The following is a 19,112-nucleotide window of genomic DNA, read 5'->3' on the forward strand; positions in this document are numbered from 1 at the left end:
TCAGGGAAATGTTTTGTAAATAAAGACTGAAAGAGTTGTCGAAGCTTAATGGTGGTGATGTTGAAGTCATGTGACCGTGGCGTAGATCGTTTATAGCAGGGCCTAAAACTAACTTTATTCCACGCCTGCCAATGGCCGGTGACTTAAGAAAATTTACCAGCCTTGAAAGTTATGACACAAATGTTAGATACCAGTGAAAATTCACAATTCTAAAGCTAAAACTACTAGCCTAATATAAATTAAATCTAATAATGAAATTTAAATTTAAGCAATCAAAAGTAAAATAACACTGCATATAATCTTCACTGTATAAATTAAACATATTAGTCCTTATTAAAGTTACAAATGTTTTTCAGTCAAGAGCAGTGAGAGACTTTGTCTTTTGATGTTTGATTAACATTACAAACACAGACAGCAGGGATATTAGGCTGCTGTCACTAAGGGTGTGTTCACACTTGTAATTCGGTTCGCTTGGTTCACAAACAAAAATGTAGTCCTGGTCCGCTTAGTGTTCACATTGGCATTTTAACACTGAACCTAAAGGCATAGGGATACATTCAAAACCTGATTGGTCAGCTTTTATTACGTATATTTTGTGACGGAATTTACCGAACATCCAAAACAATGCTTTGTGCTTGGCTAAATGCGCTCGTTGTATGTGTGTAGCCTATATATATATATATGATGTTTTTTTGACTCATTAAGACCTTCTAAAATGTGTAAATGTGTCAAACCCTTTTCTTTTCTAAGGTCATCTTGTGACATCATGTCCTGTTTTTGGTTAGTTTATATGTCTTTGGTCCGTGTTGCATTCATATTTCGTTCGAACCACACCAGAGTTCGTTTGGAATCTTTTCAGCGTTGTCAGTCCGCTTGTTTGGTGCGCACCGGGGTTAGGATGGCAGCGTTCACACATTCAAATGAACTCCACTAAAAGAGATATCACACCAGAGTTCGTTTTAATCCAACCAAACATGCCAAGCGTGAACACACCCTTAAAGACTTAATGCACGGATCCAATACTGATACACATGCGTTTTCTTTCTCAACTTTTTGTGTTCACTGAAGACATAACCGACTATGTTTACTAGGATACTCGCCGAGGATTTTTTTTTTTACATTATATTTTGTGAATTTGTCTGTTCAAGTGTTGGAAGACATGAAGGGGAGCTCAATTTAGTGTTCGTGCACTGTCTGAGATGTGTATGGGAAGCCAAACACACCAAATGTGGGGCAAAACTGTGTGCAGCTCAAAGGACCAAGCCACGTGACCTGCTCAACATCACAAGGAGGATGTGTTTGTTAGTGCCACCGAATAGATGGCGCGGCACGAACTAATCTCACCGGCGCACCACTGACCACTGACATTGCAGCATGAACCACATATTCATTACTGCTTTGCAGACGTTCTGGGGTTTTTCCCTGCACATAAGATAATGAAGATCAGTATGAAGTTATTAGTTATAGCTAACATGCCCAACTCCTAGTGTTTTTTATTTTTGTACTCCTTGATCTAGTTATTGGATGCAGCACTGGCCTGTCAACTGTCCGGAGCATCGTTCACGTTCATGTTCTCACAACATTGCATTGTCAGAATTCATAAAAATATTACCAACTGGCAATTGACACCGTGCCAATGATGCCAACTTTCCTAGGGCTGGACTACAGAAATACACCATCAGTGCAATGCTCTATACAGTAAAATAATGAATCAAGCAGTAATATAATGTAAAACATATTAAGTTAAATGTTAAATTTTAAATTAAAAGGAAAACTTTACTTAAATTTGTATTATTTAATTTATTTAGCATAAAACAGGCTCACTGCGAATCAAACTGAGAACAAAAATGACATGGAAAATGTTGTCTGAATGATGTTCATTGTTACTTGAGTAAAAATAATAATGATACAGAAGAACATATTTCTTCCCCCAGACCCGAGCAGATGACGAGAGAGGTGTGGGATTACATCTTCTTCAAAACAACACCTTTCCCAAAGACGGACATCCCGAAGGAGCACCTGCTGAAGCTCAGGAGGGAGTTTGAGTTCTGGTACCCTGTAGACGTGAGAGTATCAGGGAAGGACCTGGTGCCAAACCACCTCTCCTATTACCTCTACAATCATGTAGCCATGTGGCCCAAAGACAGGTACAATGCAGTTTACAGACCCTATAACAAGTATATTTTTCTTGTGTATCTCAACTTCCCCTATGTTTTGCAGTGCAAATTGTTACATTTTTCACATTAAACAGACATGAGAGTAAGTAATATGTATGTATATATACTAGGGGTGGCACGGTACATGAAAAAACATCCGAACCGTTCGGTTCGCTTGTCTCGGTTCGGTGCGCGTGTGCGTCGCGCGGTTTGCACGGTTCGACGCATGCGCAATGTAGCCTCGTGCCCGTGCTAATACAATGCTAAATCATAAATCAGACATATGTAGAATTACATTACAATGTCCAGCAATCGATTTATATAGTACACTGAGTTTACCTAGACATTTAATGAGATCTACTCCACTATATGTTGTTTTTTTCATGTGAATAAATAGGCTACATAGATCGACTGTTCCACGTAGCCTAATGGTCCAGTGGCAGAACTTGCCAAGCGTATCAAAGGTTCTGAGTTCTAATCTGCGCTCGTATATATTTTTTTCTTTATCAAAACCAATTATGTTTATCAGCGGTTGTATATCAAGCAGGGACCGATTTGTATGAATTTTGTTTTATTATTTAATCGGAACGAGTAGCCTTGAGTCTCCTCAATGGATTGAAGCGCGCGTCCGAGTGATGAATGTGCGGCCGCTGCGGTGTGTGCGCGAGCCACGAGAACACTGTATCAGCACCACTGATCGCAACTGCAACGAGCACTTTGATCACTTGATTAAAAAAACACATTTCAGCGCTAAATTGCTTCTTATTTAACAAACGAATGAAACAAATACTTTGCTAGTTAACTGGAAATGTTTTATTTATTTGTATTGGTACACCCGTGCTGCAAGATAATATCAACCCTGGCAAAAAATGGTGGGGACATGTCCCGCCTATGATGACGAGACACGAGGATAAATTGACAAATAACGGTCCAACACAGCCCACGTAGCTCTACAGATGATGGACCTCCAGGGCCACTGAAAGTTTCCTCAGGGTGACTGCTCACTCATATTACTTCAGAATGGGAAATGAGAAGCTGCGTTTTGCAAACACACCCCATTTATGAAATAAATAAATAAATAATTAGATAATTCAGCTATATATCATATGCTGAAGTAAATTTTTGGAGTGTTAAAGATTAAAAGAAAAAACAACAACATGAACCGTACAGAACCGAAAACCGTGACCCTAAAACCGTGATACGAACCGAACCGTGGGTTTTGTGAACCGTGCCACCCCTAATATATACTGAATGGATGGATGAATGGATGGATCTCTAGATAGATAGATGGATAGTTCAGCTGCTAAATTTCAGTTGTTTAATTTCACTTTGTCACTCTTAATTGAGTTTTGTACTTGCAAATTTATTATTATTATATATATATTTTTTAATAGTGGAAAATGGCCACAAGCAGTGCGTGCCAACGGTCATCTTTTACTAAACTCTGAAAAGGTGAGTTGAATTTTTCTGTTTTCTTGTCAGGAATCATTTGTGGCTTCACGACATGCGCTGACTTTGCTCTAACTTTTGCTACCATAGAATGGAATTTGTTTCAGTATAATTGTGAGGGCCACATATCCGGGAATATCCTTACAAACGTAGTCTAATCTCCTTAAGTCCTTAAAATCACACAGATAATGTCTTAATTAAAATTCTAATTAAAAAGTTTCCAAAGCAACTTGCCTAAGTTTTTCATCTTATTAATGTTTGGGTTTTACTTGTTTTGTCCACTTTATTTCAATTAACGAAAATGATTGTGAATAGATTTATCGAACAATAACAACACTGCCTGAGAAGTTCCCCTGTATTTATGAACACACATGTTGTGGTTGGTCCTCTTCAGCGATCTAATTAGCTGTGTTTATATCCACCAGATGTCCAAATCCACTGGCAACTTTCTCACTTTGAGTCAAGCCATTGACAAATTCTCAGCAGATGGTGAGTCTTTCATAAATACCGGCTCACTAGAAGGCCAAACACTTTACATTCGGTCATATAGATTCAATCCTTATGCATGTAAGGGTTTATGTAGGTCTGCATATGTCATTGATAAGTGTAGTTGTCTTCAATGCTCTTTTAAGTGACTTATAATGGAGATATAAGATTGTGAATGCCATATACCTAAATTAAATCCATCCCTCTCTGTCTGTCTGTGTCTTAGGTATGCGTTTGGCTCTGGCTGATGCAGGGGACACGGTGGAGGACGCTAACTTCGTTGAGGCCATGGCCGATGCAGGGATTTTGCGCCTCTTTACGTGGGTGGAATGGGTGAAAGAGATGATCGCCAATCAGAACAACCTGAGGACCGGACCAGCGGACACGTTTAATGACAGAGTGTTTATTAGGTAACACTGGTGTTAAACAAAACAAAAAAAGACATTCACTATATTACTACAATGAGTGAATTTTATGTACCAGAGTATATTGTGGCATAGTGATAATAATGTAGTGTTGAAGTAATTGATAAGTAAAGATAATAAAATGGTGATGGTTACACTATACTGTTCAAAGGTTTGGGGTCAGTAAGATTTTTTTTTTTTTTCTGAAAGATATTAATATTTTTATTCAGCAAAGGCACATTAAATTAATCAAAAGTGACGAAGACATCTATAATTTTATAGATTTCTATTTCAAATACATGCTGTTCTTTTGAACTTTTTATTAAGCAAAGAATCCTGAAAAAAATTTATCGGTTTCCTCAAAAATATGAACTATTATGTAATATAGTACATGATTATAAAATCAGAAGCGTTTCTTGAGCAGCAAATCAGCGTATCAGAATGATTTCTGAATGATCATGTGACGCTGAAGACTGGAGAAATGATGCTGAAAATTCAGTTTTGATCACAGGGAATACATTACATTTGGAAAGATATTCAGATAGAAAACAGTGCTTTTAAATTGTAATAACATTTCACAATTTTACTGTTTTTACTGTATTATTGATTAAATTAATGTAGTCATGATGAGTATAGGAAAGTTTGAAAAGTTTTGCAGACCCCAAACTTTTGACATTCATTCATTTATTAATTCATTCATTCAGACTTTTTGACAGCCATAGAGGCTCAATTTAAATCTGCAATGTTTTTTTTTTTAAATTGAATCCTACATGATCTGTGTCTGCAGTGAAATGAATTCCAGCATCATTAAAACAGATCAGCACTATGAGAGAATGATGTACAAGGAGGCGTTGAAGAGCGGCTTTTTTGAGTTCCAGGTAACATATACAAAATCACATCAACATCCGTTGGCTAAATACATTTTGTGAATGTGGGGTGGAGACATATAGAGCAATTTCATGAGCAGTAGTAATATTAATTAAAAAGAACAATAAAACATTACGAAATGTAATATTTGATATTTTTCAGGGAACCTTCAGTGTAAACTAGCAGTGAGACTATATGTAATAAACATGTTCTTGATACTTTGAAGGCTGCCAAGGATAAATACAGGGAGCTGGCCATCGAGGGCATGCACAGGGATCTCGTGTTCCAGTTCATCGAGAACCAAACGCTCCTGCTGGCTCCCATCTGCTCCCACCTGTGTGAACACACCTGGTCTCTGCTGGGGAAGGTGAGACCCCCTCTCTGAAGGATTGCTCGCTTACTCTTAAACCATGATCACATCAACAATACAGTCAGAACAATAATAACGTGAAATAGTTTCTATCCTAATATGTTTATTCATGTGATGACAAAGCTGAATTTTCAGCATCATTACTCCAGTCTTCAGTGTCACATGATGCTTCAGAAATCATTCTAATATGCTGATTTGGTGCTCAAGAAACATTTCTTATTATTATCAATGTTGAAAACAAATCATACGTTTGTAGAAACGGTGATGGATTTTATTATTCAGGATTCTTTGATGAATAGGAAATTCAAAAGAACAGAATTATTTTGCAACAGTGCAAATGTATTTACTGTCACTTTTGATCAGGTAAATGCATAAAAGAATTGAATAAAAGTTATATATTTTTTCTATTCTTACTTAACCCAAACCTTTGCATAGTCCACAGTTCCACAAAAATTGATAATAATTAGAAATGTTTCTTGAGCACCAAATTAACACATTAGAATTTCTGAAGGATCATGAAATTCAGTTTTGCCAACACAGGAATAATTTGCATTTAAAATTGTTTTCAAATAGAAAACAGTGCTTTTTTAAAATTGCAATAATATTTCACAACCGTAATGTTTTGCTGTATTTTTAATCAAATAGCCTTGGTGAGTCTTCTTTCAAAAACATTTAAAACATCCAGCAATTATAATCATACTACAATGTCATACTTTTGATATCATTGTGAATTGACATTCGTTTAATTTTAGTAAGAAAATATTTTTTAACTACTTTTAATTACCATTAATTTAAAGGTACTTTTCCAAAATAAAAAATGCTTTTTAAACTGTTTTATTTTTTATTTTATTTTATATTTGGTAAAAGCTTAATTTGGTCTAAAATTGCAGCTTTGGTATATGCATTCTGTCATTTATTATTATTATTATTGTTTTTACTTCAATTTGTCTATTTAATTTAGCATTATAAATTGTATTTAACAGCTATAGGAGATTGTATCTCTACAAACAACTGATAATAGCAGTCTTACTTTACATTTATCTGGTTTAAATGAAAGTTTGTGCAATTCCAGTAAAAACAGGAACAAAACGCATCTTTAACTGTCACTTTTTCTCTCCTTATAGAGCAGTTCTGTAATGAAGGCTTGCTGGCCTACAGCAGGTCCAGTGGACGAGATCCTGATTCGATCCTCACAGTATCTGATGGACACTGCTCATGAGCTCCGCCTTCGCCTGAAAGCTTACACACAGCCAGCCAAGGGCAAGGTATGGACTTCACCACATCATTGATCACCACAATGCAATACATTTATATATTTTTTATTTTTTCCACTGTTTTTTGTCTTATTTTGTCAACAACATTTAACAAGAAGTTAAGTGTCGTGTTATGTTTTATTAAGATCTCCTGGGTCATTCAGAGTGAAATGTTCATAACAACAGGGTAAAACTTACCCCTACAATGTTCATGCCAAATTGACATGTAACATATCAGCTTGTTGACAATGAGGGAACCAGACTTGAAATTAATCGGTGTTTTGGCAAAGCGGTGCATATTACAGTGAAACTTAGGTTTCCTGAAGGTTGTAACACACCAAGCCAACATCAGAGAACGATCTCCAATGAAATCCAACTTTTGGTGCCTCACGGCAATGTTGTTTCTAGGCCAAAAACTTGTGTTTAAACACCTCGAAGACTACAGCCAACGGCCTTTAACTAGCATGTACGTTCTTGCGAGGAAATTACTCTCCAAACCAGTAGGTGGCAGTAGTCTGTATTTGTCATTCAAAAAGGCAAACTAGTACTGCGGATATACAAACTGAAAACAAAGCAGCGTTTTTCTACCATATTGAATATGAATCACACTGTTCAGTTTGTCTTCACTTTCGTCATTCCAGGCGGCCATGTTGTTACTAAAATATTTGAATGCTCAGATATGTAGAATTAGAAGAGCCTGTGTGGCCTCTCTATCTGTGTGTGCCATCTTGACTTTTGTCACTTTTATTTTACTTACATTTACATTTAATCATTTAGCAGATGCTTGAGGAGAATAATAGAAGCAATCAGACCAACATAAGGGCAACAGTATAGTGCTGTAACAAGTCTCAGTTAGTCTAGCACAGTGCACATAGCAAGTTTTTTTTTCTCAGAAAAACAAGTAGAATAGATAAGGTAAGGTAAGGTAAGTGCTAGTATTAATTGGTCAGCTGCTGATGAAAAAGATGTCTTCGTTCGAGGCGTCGTTCACTTACAGAACGCAAGCTTCTAAACTAGCGAGTTTAGGTTTATTGGTGCAGAGCCAGAAGGTTGTCTTGTAGGCAAATATCAGTGCCTTGAATTTGATGCGAGCGGCTATTGGCAGCCAGTGCAAACTGATGAAGAGAGGTGTGACGTGGGCTTTCTTCAGCTCTTTAAAGACCACCCTCGCTGCTGCATTCTGGATCAGTTGCAAAGGTTTGACATTACATGCCGGAAGGCCCGCTAAGAGAGCATTACAATAGTCTAGTCTGGAGAGAACAAGAGCCTTGACACAAGGAGTTGTGTAGCATGCTCTGATAGGTAGGGTCTAATCTTCCTAATATTGTAGTAGTTGTAGTAATATGGTCTGTGAACCTTAACTGATCATCAATCACAACTCCTAGATTCCTGTCTGTCCTGGAAGGAGTTATGGTTGATGAACCTAGCTGTATAGAGAAGTTGTGATGAAGTGTTGGGTTGGCTGAGACCACAAGCAGTTCTGTCTTAACAAGTTTGATTTGAAGGTGATTGTCTTTCATCCAGCTAGAAATTTCTGTCAGACAGGCTGAAATGCCAACAGGTACCGTTGGATCATCGGGTTGGAATAAGTATAGTTGAGTGTCATCAGCAAAGCAAGCAGTGATAGGAAAAGCCATGTTTCTGAATGACAGATCCTAGTGATGACATGTAGATGAAGAAGATAAGTGGTCCAAGCATTGAGCCCTGAGGCACCCCTGTAGCAAGAAGTTCTGACTTAGAGACCTCACCCCTCCAAGACACCCTGAAGGACCTGCCTGAGAGGTAAGATTTGGACCACTGGAGTGCAGTTCCTGAGGGTTCCCATCTTCATGAGGGTTGACAGGAGGATCTGGTAGTTGACTGTGTCATAAGAAGCAGACAGGTCCAGCAGGATGAGTACTGGAGTTTGGAAGCTACTCTTGCCAGTATCAGAGCTTCAATAACCGAGAGCAGGGCAGTCTCAGTTGAGTGGCCACTTTTGAAACCAGACTGGTTGTTGTCCAGGAGGTTGTTCTGTACAAGCACTGTGGTTAAACACAACTCACTCAAGTGTCTTTGAATGGAAGAAGGGATATCGGTCTGTAATTTTCTAAAAGTGCTGGATTTAGAGTGGGTTTCTTAAGCATTTGGGTTACCCGAGCTTGCTTAAATGCTGTGGGAAAGGTACCAGTGTGAAGAGTAGTGTTAATAATGTGAGTAAGTGCAGGTATAACTGAAAAAGAAATGGCCTGAAGGAGGTGAGTGGAGAAAGGATCAAGCGGACAGGTAGTGGGATGATTTGAAAGGATAAGTTTGGAAATGTCTGCCTCCGAGAGTGGAGAGAGGGAGGAGAGAGAGTGTGTATTTGGTATGATGTGTTTGTCAGTTTGTGGTGTGGAGAATTGGCCGCTGATGGTTGTTGTTTTGTTTATGAAGATTGTTGCAATGTCGTCAGCTGTAAGAGTAGATGAAGGAGGGGGGAAGGAGGACAAAGAAGAGAAGGTTTTGAAAAGTGTGCGAGAGTCAGAACAATTGCTAATTTTGTTGTGGTAGAATATCGTTTTAGCAGTGGAGACATTTGCAGGCCTGGTTGAAAGGGGGCAAAAGTTGTCTAAACAAGATGTTAGAGTGGAGCAAAGAGTGTCAGTAGCACTGTTAGTGTCCAGTGCTGAAAACTGAATGGGTGGAGGAAGTGAGGATGAAACCATAGAGGATAGGCGAGAGGGAGAGTGTGAGCGTAGGTTACGCGGAAAGGTGACCTGCGGAGGAGTGCATGTTGTGTCAGGAGTCAGTTTGAGGTTAAAAGTGACGAGGAAATGGTCTGTGGTGTGCAATGGAGTAACTAAAGTGTTGTCCGTGCAGCAGTAGCGTGTGTAGACAAGGTCCAATTGGTTACCTGATTTGTGAGTAGCCGTAGTAGACACTTGCTTGAGGTCAAATGAGGCCAGTAGAGTGTGGAAGTCAGCAGTCTGGGGTTTTTCAAGGTGGATGTTGAAGTCACCGAATAGTACCAGAGGAGTACCGGCCTCAGGGAAGTTTGAGAGTAACACATCCAACTCCTCCAAGAAGTTACCTGGTTGATCTAGATAAACAACTACAAAATGGATTTTAATTGGGTGAGTAAAAGTTACTGCGTGCGATTTAACTGTTTCCAGTTAGAGATGGTAAAGGATAAAATTTCCATTTATTTGAGATAAGCAGACCAGTACCTCCACCCCTCCCAGTTGGGCGAGGGGTGTGGGAAAAAGTGAAATTAGTGGAGAGGGCTGCAGGAGTGGCAGTGTCCTCAGGTTTGATCCAGGTCTCGGTTAGGGCCATGAGGTTGAGACTTGAATGAGTAGCAATAGATTAAATAAAGTCTGCTTTGTTTACAGCAGACTGGCAGTTCCAGAGACCAATTGGAATAGAGTGTAAGTACTAGAGAACATGGGGATAGTACGCAGATTGTTAGGATTGCACTGCCTCCAATGTACAGAGCGCGATTTACGAGTGTTAGTAGTAATAGTAAAGATTTGAAAGCACATAGTGAATACAGTTCACTAAAACAGATGAGAACAAGCTGTACAAAAAGGAAAGAAAGGGGGGAAAAAGCAATTCTCAAGTGCCTTGTTGGTGTCTTTGCTCGGTGGAGTTGCGCAGGTTGAGTCGCTGGTTTTTACACTCTTTGGTTTTCACACAATTAGGGGTTCACACAAGGGCTCCTGTGGTGCACTAACCAATTAACTTCTCGCTAATTGGTTCGCTAAGCCGAACAGCCAATCAGTGATCTCTACAGCTCTGACCCCAAATCAACATGATCAGGGAACCAAAAAAAGCCGTCGACCGTGTCCAAAAAGTGGCAACGGTCTGGGCAGACAGTCACTCAACAACTCAACATTGACTGACTGTCGGCTTTGTGTTACAGCGTTTAGGGTCCTTCTGAACTTTAGGAATTGTACCCCCTAGTGGATAAAATGGACTAAATTTGCCTATTTTCTTTGATCTGTTTATTTTAAAATCATATTTCTGCTGTTATGACTCTTTTAATAGTGCTGAAGTCACAGCATACCTACCATTGCCGTACTTGCTTTTGTAATTGCTGCTTGCAGCTATATTTATAGTAATTATGATAATGATAGACAATTTGAACAGCTCTAGATTTTTATCGTTATGGTTAAAACTCGCCAAACTTTGCACTCATGGACTCACATCCAGTAGTTGCATAGCAACTAGTGGGTAACTGTAATATTTAAAACCTCAACCCTGCCACACGACATAAAATGTTCAGTAATTTCTTTGATTATTTTCAGTTAAGTGTTTTACGGGAGCTTCCTGTTGGGTTAGAATTAGTAGCATCCTTGTAAAATCCTCGTAACATTAAGCCGTTAGACAGAGATCCTGCACTGAAACAGAATTGACCTCAAGATTGAGTCAAGTCGACAGCTGTCATGTAGAGTGAGTTCAGCGCTGTCCCAGACCTCCCCTGACAGAAGAGTAGTGCATTATCCCTCGCTTTTATCATGGGACGTTTCCCTACAGTCTGTTTCTACCTATGCCGGTCCTTACGTAAGCGCTATGAGTCAAGGCTCTGAGGAAAGAGGCTTTTCTCAGTCCTGTTGTTGAGACCATGTGGTAATGGATGTCGCTTTGGATAAGGAGTTGTTGTGCTGATGTGTTTTAGACTGTGAAGGAAACTATACTGTTACATGTAATGAAAAAAAAAAAAAAACACCTTCCCTAAATTTACTCCATTCCAGTCAATATTCTTTATGTGTATGTGTGGTCACACTTTAGATTAGGGTCCAATTCTCATTATTAACTAACTATAACTATGAATTTTGCCTCAAACTCCTATTTACTGCTTATTAATAGTAAGGTAGTTAAGTTTAGGTATTGGGTAAGACTAAGGGATGTAGAATATGGTCATGCAGAATAAGGCATTAATATGTGCTTTACAGCCAATATCCTAGTAATATGCATGTTAATAAGCAACTAGTTAATAGTGAGTTAAGTGTTACCATATAAATTATTGATGTTGTTGTTAATATATCACAATCAATTTACATAATGATTGTAGAACATGTTTAGTGTTCAGAATTCTTGACATTAAAGCTAATAGAACTTAATCTTACTGTACTTTCTTGTGTAATGGACTTTAAACTTTATTATCTTCAGTTTAAGTTTTTTCTTTGTCAACCACAGAAGGGGGACAGCAAACCACCAGCTAAGCCCACGCACTGCACCATCTATGTAGCGAAGACCTACCCACCCTGGCAGCACAGCGCCCTCTCTCTGCTGGGCAAACATTACAAGGTACAAACACCCTAACCACAGCTCAGTATATCACTCACATATCAAAGTGTGCCAAATGAGACAATCTTCACATATTTAATAGGTCTGTGTATTGACACAGATTTCAAATTGATTTGATTCCAATTGACTAGCTCTTGACTAGTTTAGATACGGATTCAATATCTGTTCGGATATATATCAGATATAGTACAGTGCCAATTTTCCTTTAGGAAAACAATCTTTTAATCTCTATAAACTTTACATGGAAACCTGTTAGTTGGTACAAACTGGTTTATTAAGAATATAATAATTATGTAATATAATGCATATATTAATCGAAATCCTCTCTACAGTTGTTGTTGTTTTTCTGGCTGACTGAGTTAATAGACATTAAATGGCTTTTCTGAGGTAAATGTGACATTACGTGACATTGTTTACAATCGGTTTTATTCGCGTCTTTCTGTGTTTGAGACGCTGATTGAGCGATTACATGAGACATGATCCATTTCAGTAAGTTGTTCTGGTTCTTTCAACATCCCTTCTGATGTTCATTCATGTTTATTTCGTACTGTAACTAGTAGTAAAGAGGAAGATATAATCGGATTGCGCCTATCACACCTCATTAAAGAGCGTAATTTATTGTTTTACTTTTATTAAATTGACAGAATTTTAATGTTCAGATTTGTTTCTTTTCAAAAGTAACCAAGCACAAAGTGTATTGGGATCATTGGATGGAAGGCGCGCTACAAATATTGTTTTAGTCAAGTTTTGTTTACGCATCAACAGAAAACAGCCTAAACTAAAAGATCGATTCTTGAGATTTAAGAGTCGATGAATAAGCGAATCAAATTGATAAATTGATATTGTAAAGACAGCTCTAATATTTAAAATGGTTAAACACTCATTTCAAAATTTCTTGAACTGTTTTCAAGTTCAAATATGAATCAATTTGTTTTTGTCTTTTAGTTTTTTTTACAAAACGACACGGTGGTGAATATTTGGTGTTGCATATGTAATTATTATGCTGTATTGGGATATGCAGCTATTTGATCACTTCTCCGGTACTATTTTAAATGCTGTTGAATTTAGAGGGTTAAATCTTGACCTGAGCGGTGAATCTAATGGTTATTCTTTCCCGTTGTCATTTCCAGAATAACAGTGGAGCTCTACCTGACAATAAGGTCATCGCCACGGAGCTGGGTGCCATGCCGGAGATGAAGAAATACATGAAGAGAGTGATGCCCTTTGTAGCCATGATAAAGGTAGAAGAGAAGTTTGGTACTTGAATACGATCTTGAAAAACCAGGGTTTTAGATTATTATTGGAATACTGTATCCCACAATGCAATGTATTCAATTAGACCTTCTATTTAAGTAACGAATGAATTAGTAAAAGAGGCAATATCATTTAACATTTTTTTTCTTCAGAACTTGTAAGAGTAGTATGTTGTTTTCAATTCAGCCATACACTTTACACACTTAATAATACATGTATTAAGCCGTATGCTAGTATCTTGTTTCAACATTACTTTTTTGTGTGTGAGACAGGTGAAATAAGCAATAAATTAAGATATCAATTATATTGTTTAATTTTCTTAATTACTATAATACCTTTTTTGAAACAAATTAATGTTTATTCAGCAAGGATGCAATAAATTGATGAAAAAAATTACAATAAAGACATTTTTAATGTTGCTAAGACTTCTGTTTCAAATAAATGCTGTTCTTTTGATGAATGCTGTTCTTGTGTGTGTCTTAATTAGGCAAACTATTAAACCTTTTTTTTTTTGCTGCTGAACACATGCTAGTTGAATTACTTAGTATAATACATTTCCATAATATTATAGAATCAAATATTATGGATGTCTTAATGTCATAAAAATGCATTCAAATTGGTCCTGTTTCTGTTTTTCTGTGTTTTTCCAGGACAGCCTAGAGAAAATCGGGCCCAGGGTTCTTGATCTAGAGCTGGAGTTTGATGAGCGCACCGTCCTACTGGAGAACATCGTTTATTTGACTAATTCTCTCGAGGTAATAGCGCACAACTACTTAAAAAGCCAACTAAATGTACAGTGTCTATACAACCAAAGGATTGAAATCAAGAAAGACCCTCACTTTCGAACGCTCAAAGACAACATAAAATCGATATTAACTTAATGTATGGCTTAATTAATGTCCCTGCACTTGTTGTATGTCTCATCAGTGCACAATACTCTAAACAAAAATAATAATTCAAAATGTTTTCTGCCTGTCAAACAACTTTTCATTTCTGCTGATGTAATCAAGGCAGTGTGGGCGGGGCAAATTATATCATCCAATCATCACAGTCCAGAAAGTTCCTGCTGAATAAAAACAAGCCCCACCTTCCATAATTTCCCTTTGAATATTGTCTTTTACTCTAAAAATACATAGCAAAGGTGTTTTTTGTTTTTGTTTAACAACCAACCAAACTTTTAACACTGTGTTGAATCCAGTGAGCCCTATTATTAGTTGACTTTAGGTCTGATCTCACTGTTAGTTTTTTCTCTCTCCCTCTCCGTCTCCTCCATCAGTTGGATCAGATAGACGTTGCATTCGCCTCTGAAGCAGATGACAAAGTAAAGGAGGACTGTTGCCCTGGGAAACCATTCTGTGTCTTCAGATCTGAGGTGATGATGAGAGCCACTGAGGCCCTGTCAAAGCTGCAACACAGAAGCCTCCATCTATTGTCTTTGTCTCTCTCTCTCTCTCTCTCTCTCTCTCTCTCTCTCTCTCTCTCTCTCTCTCTCTCTCTCTCTCTCTCTCTCTCTCTCTCTTTATTTTTTAATGGTTGATCTGGCCTGTGCTTCATGCAGCTAGAGACAGGCTAATTTTAGAAGCACGCTGTGCATGGGTAATGCTTCTTACATTCAGCTCACTGTGCTGTGGTGTAGTGTACATCTCTGAGTTGTGGCTTTGAGTTGTTTTCTGAAATGCAGTGCTGACACATTTTATACAGCATTTGATATGCAGTGTTCCCACAATCATGGAAAAACATTTACAATTTTAATATTTCACACAAACACACACACACACACACACACACACTATATATATATATACATACGTAAGGGGTAATGTACATGCAGCAGGTGGTTTTCTCAAAATAACCCCGATAGGGTGATGAGGACCCCGAAGCGAAGCGGAGCATTTCGCCACATAAAAAATTATGGGGATAAGATATATTGATTTCAGATTAAACTGTTTTAAATTCGTACCTGTTTGTGTCTCATAATCCAACAGTGTACAAAACAAAAGTCACAAAATAGCAGCAGCTGTGTTTGTATGAAACGAGAGAGTGAGTCCACGATGGCCTAATTAAATAACTGTACACAAAATACTGATTCGACTGAGTTTTAATACTGTATTAGCTCACCAAACACAAAACTTCCACAAAGAAAAAGCGTTCCTAGCGCTGCTGACTTAAGTAACCCGGATGAGCCTGCGCGTTATCCACTTTGAGCGGTTGTTATCTGGGAATAACATACCACTGGATGGCGCTATTGACCAATCAGAATCAAGTATTCCACAGAGCCATGTAATAAATATATATAGTTAAGTACCTTTAGAAACACGGTTGAACAACTGAGAGAAACTTTTCTACAGATAAAAGCCAAATGGGAAAACCTACGAGATGCATACATGAGGAAAAATCACCTATCATGCAGGTGTAAATTAGCTGAAGGCAATCAATCGTTTCGCGTTCAGTGTGAAAGCTCCATTCATCTGTGATTCGCTTAGCTTGATCGCGCCGTGCTCAGTGTGAAAGGGCCTTTTGTCAGTGAGTCGGTGTATGACATCAAAGCCATGACCAGAAGAGGAAATTGTGATGCATTTTATTATTTCAGAATTCTTTCTAATAATAATTCTATCTAGTAATCATAGACAACTGAAAATACATTGGTCAAAAGGTTTGGGGAATCCTGTATATGAGGCAGAAAGTGTCATATAAACTTGATCTGTATAATGTTGCATCCTTCAGCTGTGACCTCTGTGTCTCCTGTAGCCTGGAGTGTCAGTCTCACTGCTGAACCCTCAGCCAGCCAACGGCCTGTTCTCCACCAAGATCGACATCCGACAGGGAGACAGCAAAGACAGCATCATCCGCAGACTGTCCCGAGTCAACAGAGGCATCAAGGGTAATTTATTTTAGCATAGGTTTTCATGAAACTATTAAGATATTCAGTACAAGAAGCAACATTTTAAAGTATCCAAATACTGTGAGGCCACATTATTCTACGGTGAACCTGATTCCACCAAGTACAAAATGTTCCCGGATCGACATCTTTGTTGATCCTGGAACAACATTACAATCAACCAATCAGATTTGAGGGACAAGTCTAAGTTAATGTCAAGTTTAGGCTTCTAAATCAGTGTTATTCACCTATCATTTCCCTCTGATTTTAGGGATAAGTTATGGGTAGGATTAGGTTTAGGGGTAGGGATATGGTTAGGACTAAATCTATGAACAGGAATGTAGTCAAGTCTTGGCAAAATCATGCTACATTATTTTTTTAACAACGCTGTTGTAAAAATTGCAGATTTATCCAAAGTGAAGCTGATGCGTTTTGAGGACCCTCTGCTCGGACCGCGGAGAATCCCAGTTTTGGGGAAGGAAGAGGAGGGTAAACTGCCCATCTCAAACAGTTCAGTCTTCCACATCAGCCTGCAAGAAAACAAAGTTCACATGAGCGATAACGGCCTGAAAATGGACATTGGGGACACTTTAATCTACCTGGTCTAGTGACATCTGAAACTGTTACATTATTTTTCTCTCGTTTGACTATCTGACATGCATCTATAAACCATATTGTTCACAATGAATGCTGAGGCGCTAGTTAATTTAGGATTATCTGGCATTTAGACTCCTGTTTCAGCATTTGGGAACTTCTGTTTAATGATCTGCTGTTTCTGTATAACATACATTATTGATTCATTTTTGTTATCGAGCTTTTTATTCAGTAAAAGACCAAGAGGATCTGAACAATCAATTCACACTTATTCTGACTACTGGCATTGGAAATATTCATGCCATATATTGAGGTCCCTGCAAATGACATTTGAAGGTATTATTGTACTTTTATAATGTTTATTTCTGTCTCTTTTCATTTGTAATTTTCACATCCGTCCTGTATTTTAAAGCATATGTCAGCCGCAGAAGTCTAGTTATAGGGTGTTTGAAAAGACGCATTCAGGACAATAAGTTGTGAACGAACTGAACTGCCTTTTCACTGTAAAACCTCAAGAAAGCACAGTTTTCTCTTCCTTTTCTCCTTGGTAAATTATATGTAATCAATGAAAACTTAATAAAATCAATAGATGCTAATACAATTTACATTTGTTTCCTTGAATGTCTCTGAATACAGATGTTTCCTCAAGCATGTCTTCAAGTGGAGTGTCTGTTATTTAAATTTAAATTATTTTCCATTATATTTTACTACTGTTTTCAACATTAACATATGGCTGCATTTATACTGGCACAAAAGGAATCATTGCACACGTGTAAACACAAATCCACATTATATACGCTTCCTTTCTGAGCCTTTCCAAGTGTGGTTTTAAATCGTAAATGATGGACCCTTGGTCTTTTGTTTGTCATCTTTGATTTTTTGTTTTTGTTTTTAGCAACTGTGCTAGAACACTTAGTCTGTTTAAATCAAACTCACACTGACAAAGTGTCCAAAATCATCCTCTTATTGACTCTTTCCGTGTTTTCACTGTTACACGGTAGGGGAGCGCTATTACACATATTACATAGTTACATTAATTGCTAAATTTCAGTTAAATCAAATAACAGAATCCAAATCAAAGAAATACATCTGAAATAAACGCCTATATTTTTAATTGAAGGGGTGTCAATTGCAATAAAATATGAATACATTAAATTATTGTACTCAATTAGATGAATAATGAATAATTAAAGCTTTGAAAATTAATAATTCCACGAATGATAAAAACATGAATTTTGAAGGTGAAGTATGTAGTTTCTGCGACACTAGTGCAGGGCCGGATTTACGCATCTAGGCATTTTAGGCACGCCCAATTACAATGAGGAGAAATAATATTTTATTTCTCCTCATTGTAGCCCTAACCCATAAGCATTACTGTTGTTCACCCTTTACATCTGTCTGTGGGTTTTGCAAATATTAACCAATTAAATCTATTAAAATGAGCTTGTGACTAAACCTCGTAACTCCATTGGATCCTCAAACTGTCGGCCAAATCATAATGGAGTATTTGAGGCAGACAGGGACTACAGGGACTGCTTTCAAGGACATATTTAACCTCTCCCAGCAGTCACTGTCTGCCTTAAATCCTCTATTATTGTACCTGTGCCTAAAAAGTCAGCTGTCACCAGCCTCAACGACAATCGCCCAGTTGCTCTGACCCGTCATAATGAAATGTTTCAAGAGGCTTATCCTGCAGCACATTAAGAACATGATACCTCCTGAACTAGACAGACACCAGTTTGCTTACAGGGGGAACTGATCTACAGAGGACACGGTCATCATAGCACTCCACACAGCCACTGCTCATACAGGGGGTGGATGTGGAGCGTGTGGATAACATCAAGTTCCTGGGCATCCACATTACAGCAGACCTCACTTGGGCTCTTAACACTCAAAGACTTTTCTTCCTCAGGAAGTTGAAGCAGGCCGGACTCTCCTCTCGGCTGCTGATAAATTTCTACAGGAGTGCCATAGAGAGTATTCTTTGTCACTGTGTGAATGTGTGGTATGCCAGCTGCACAGGAAGGACTTGGCCTGGTTAAAACAGCGCAGAGGATTGTGGGATTTCCACTTCCAGATCTGGACTCGGTGTAGAACCAGTAACATAGCCGTAGTTTCCTTTCGAAACGT

General features: G+C 38.1%; 1 protein-coding gene across 1 annotated transcript in view; it reads left to right on the forward strand.

Moving 5' to 3' along the window:
* The window catches only part of lars1b (leucyl-tRNA synthetase 1b), a 32,523-nt gene extending 14,936 nt beyond the window's left edge, over nucleotides 1–17,587 (forward strand). Inside the window, exons 20-32 of the mRNA XM_084386901.1 lie at nucleotides 1,935–2,147; nucleotides 3,551–3,608; nucleotides 4,031–4,094; nucleotides 4,318–4,501; nucleotides 5,283–5,373; nucleotides 5,589–5,729; nucleotides 6,857–6,997; nucleotides 12,146–12,256; nucleotides 13,387–13,497; nucleotides 14,161–14,265; nucleotides 14,787–14,882; nucleotides 16,259–16,391; nucleotides 16,794–17,587. Coding sequence (XP_084243027.1) covers nucleotides 1,935–2,147; nucleotides 3,551–3,608; nucleotides 4,031–4,094; nucleotides 4,318–4,501; nucleotides 5,283–5,373; nucleotides 5,589–5,729; nucleotides 6,857–6,997; nucleotides 12,146–12,256; nucleotides 13,387–13,497; nucleotides 14,161–14,265; nucleotides 14,787–14,882; nucleotides 16,259–16,391; nucleotides 16,794–16,996 — 1,651 coding nt within the window. The 3' untranslated portion in view covers nucleotides 16,997–17,587. The remainder of the gene's footprint in view (nucleotides 1–1,934; nucleotides 2,148–3,550; nucleotides 3,609–4,030; nucleotides 4,095–4,317; nucleotides 4,502–5,282; nucleotides 5,374–5,588; nucleotides 5,730–6,856; nucleotides 6,998–12,145; nucleotides 12,257–13,386; nucleotides 13,498–14,160; nucleotides 14,266–14,786; nucleotides 14,883–16,258; nucleotides 16,392–16,793) is intronic.
* The last annotated feature ends 1,525 nt before the right edge of the window (nucleotides 17,588–19,112 follow it).

This window comes from Rutilus rutilus (genome assembly GCF_951802725.1).
Source record: "Rutilus rutilus genome assembly, chromosome: 18".
Lineage (NCBI taxonomy): Eukaryota > Metazoa > Chordata > Actinopteri > Cypriniformes > Leuciscidae > Rutilus > Rutilus rutilus.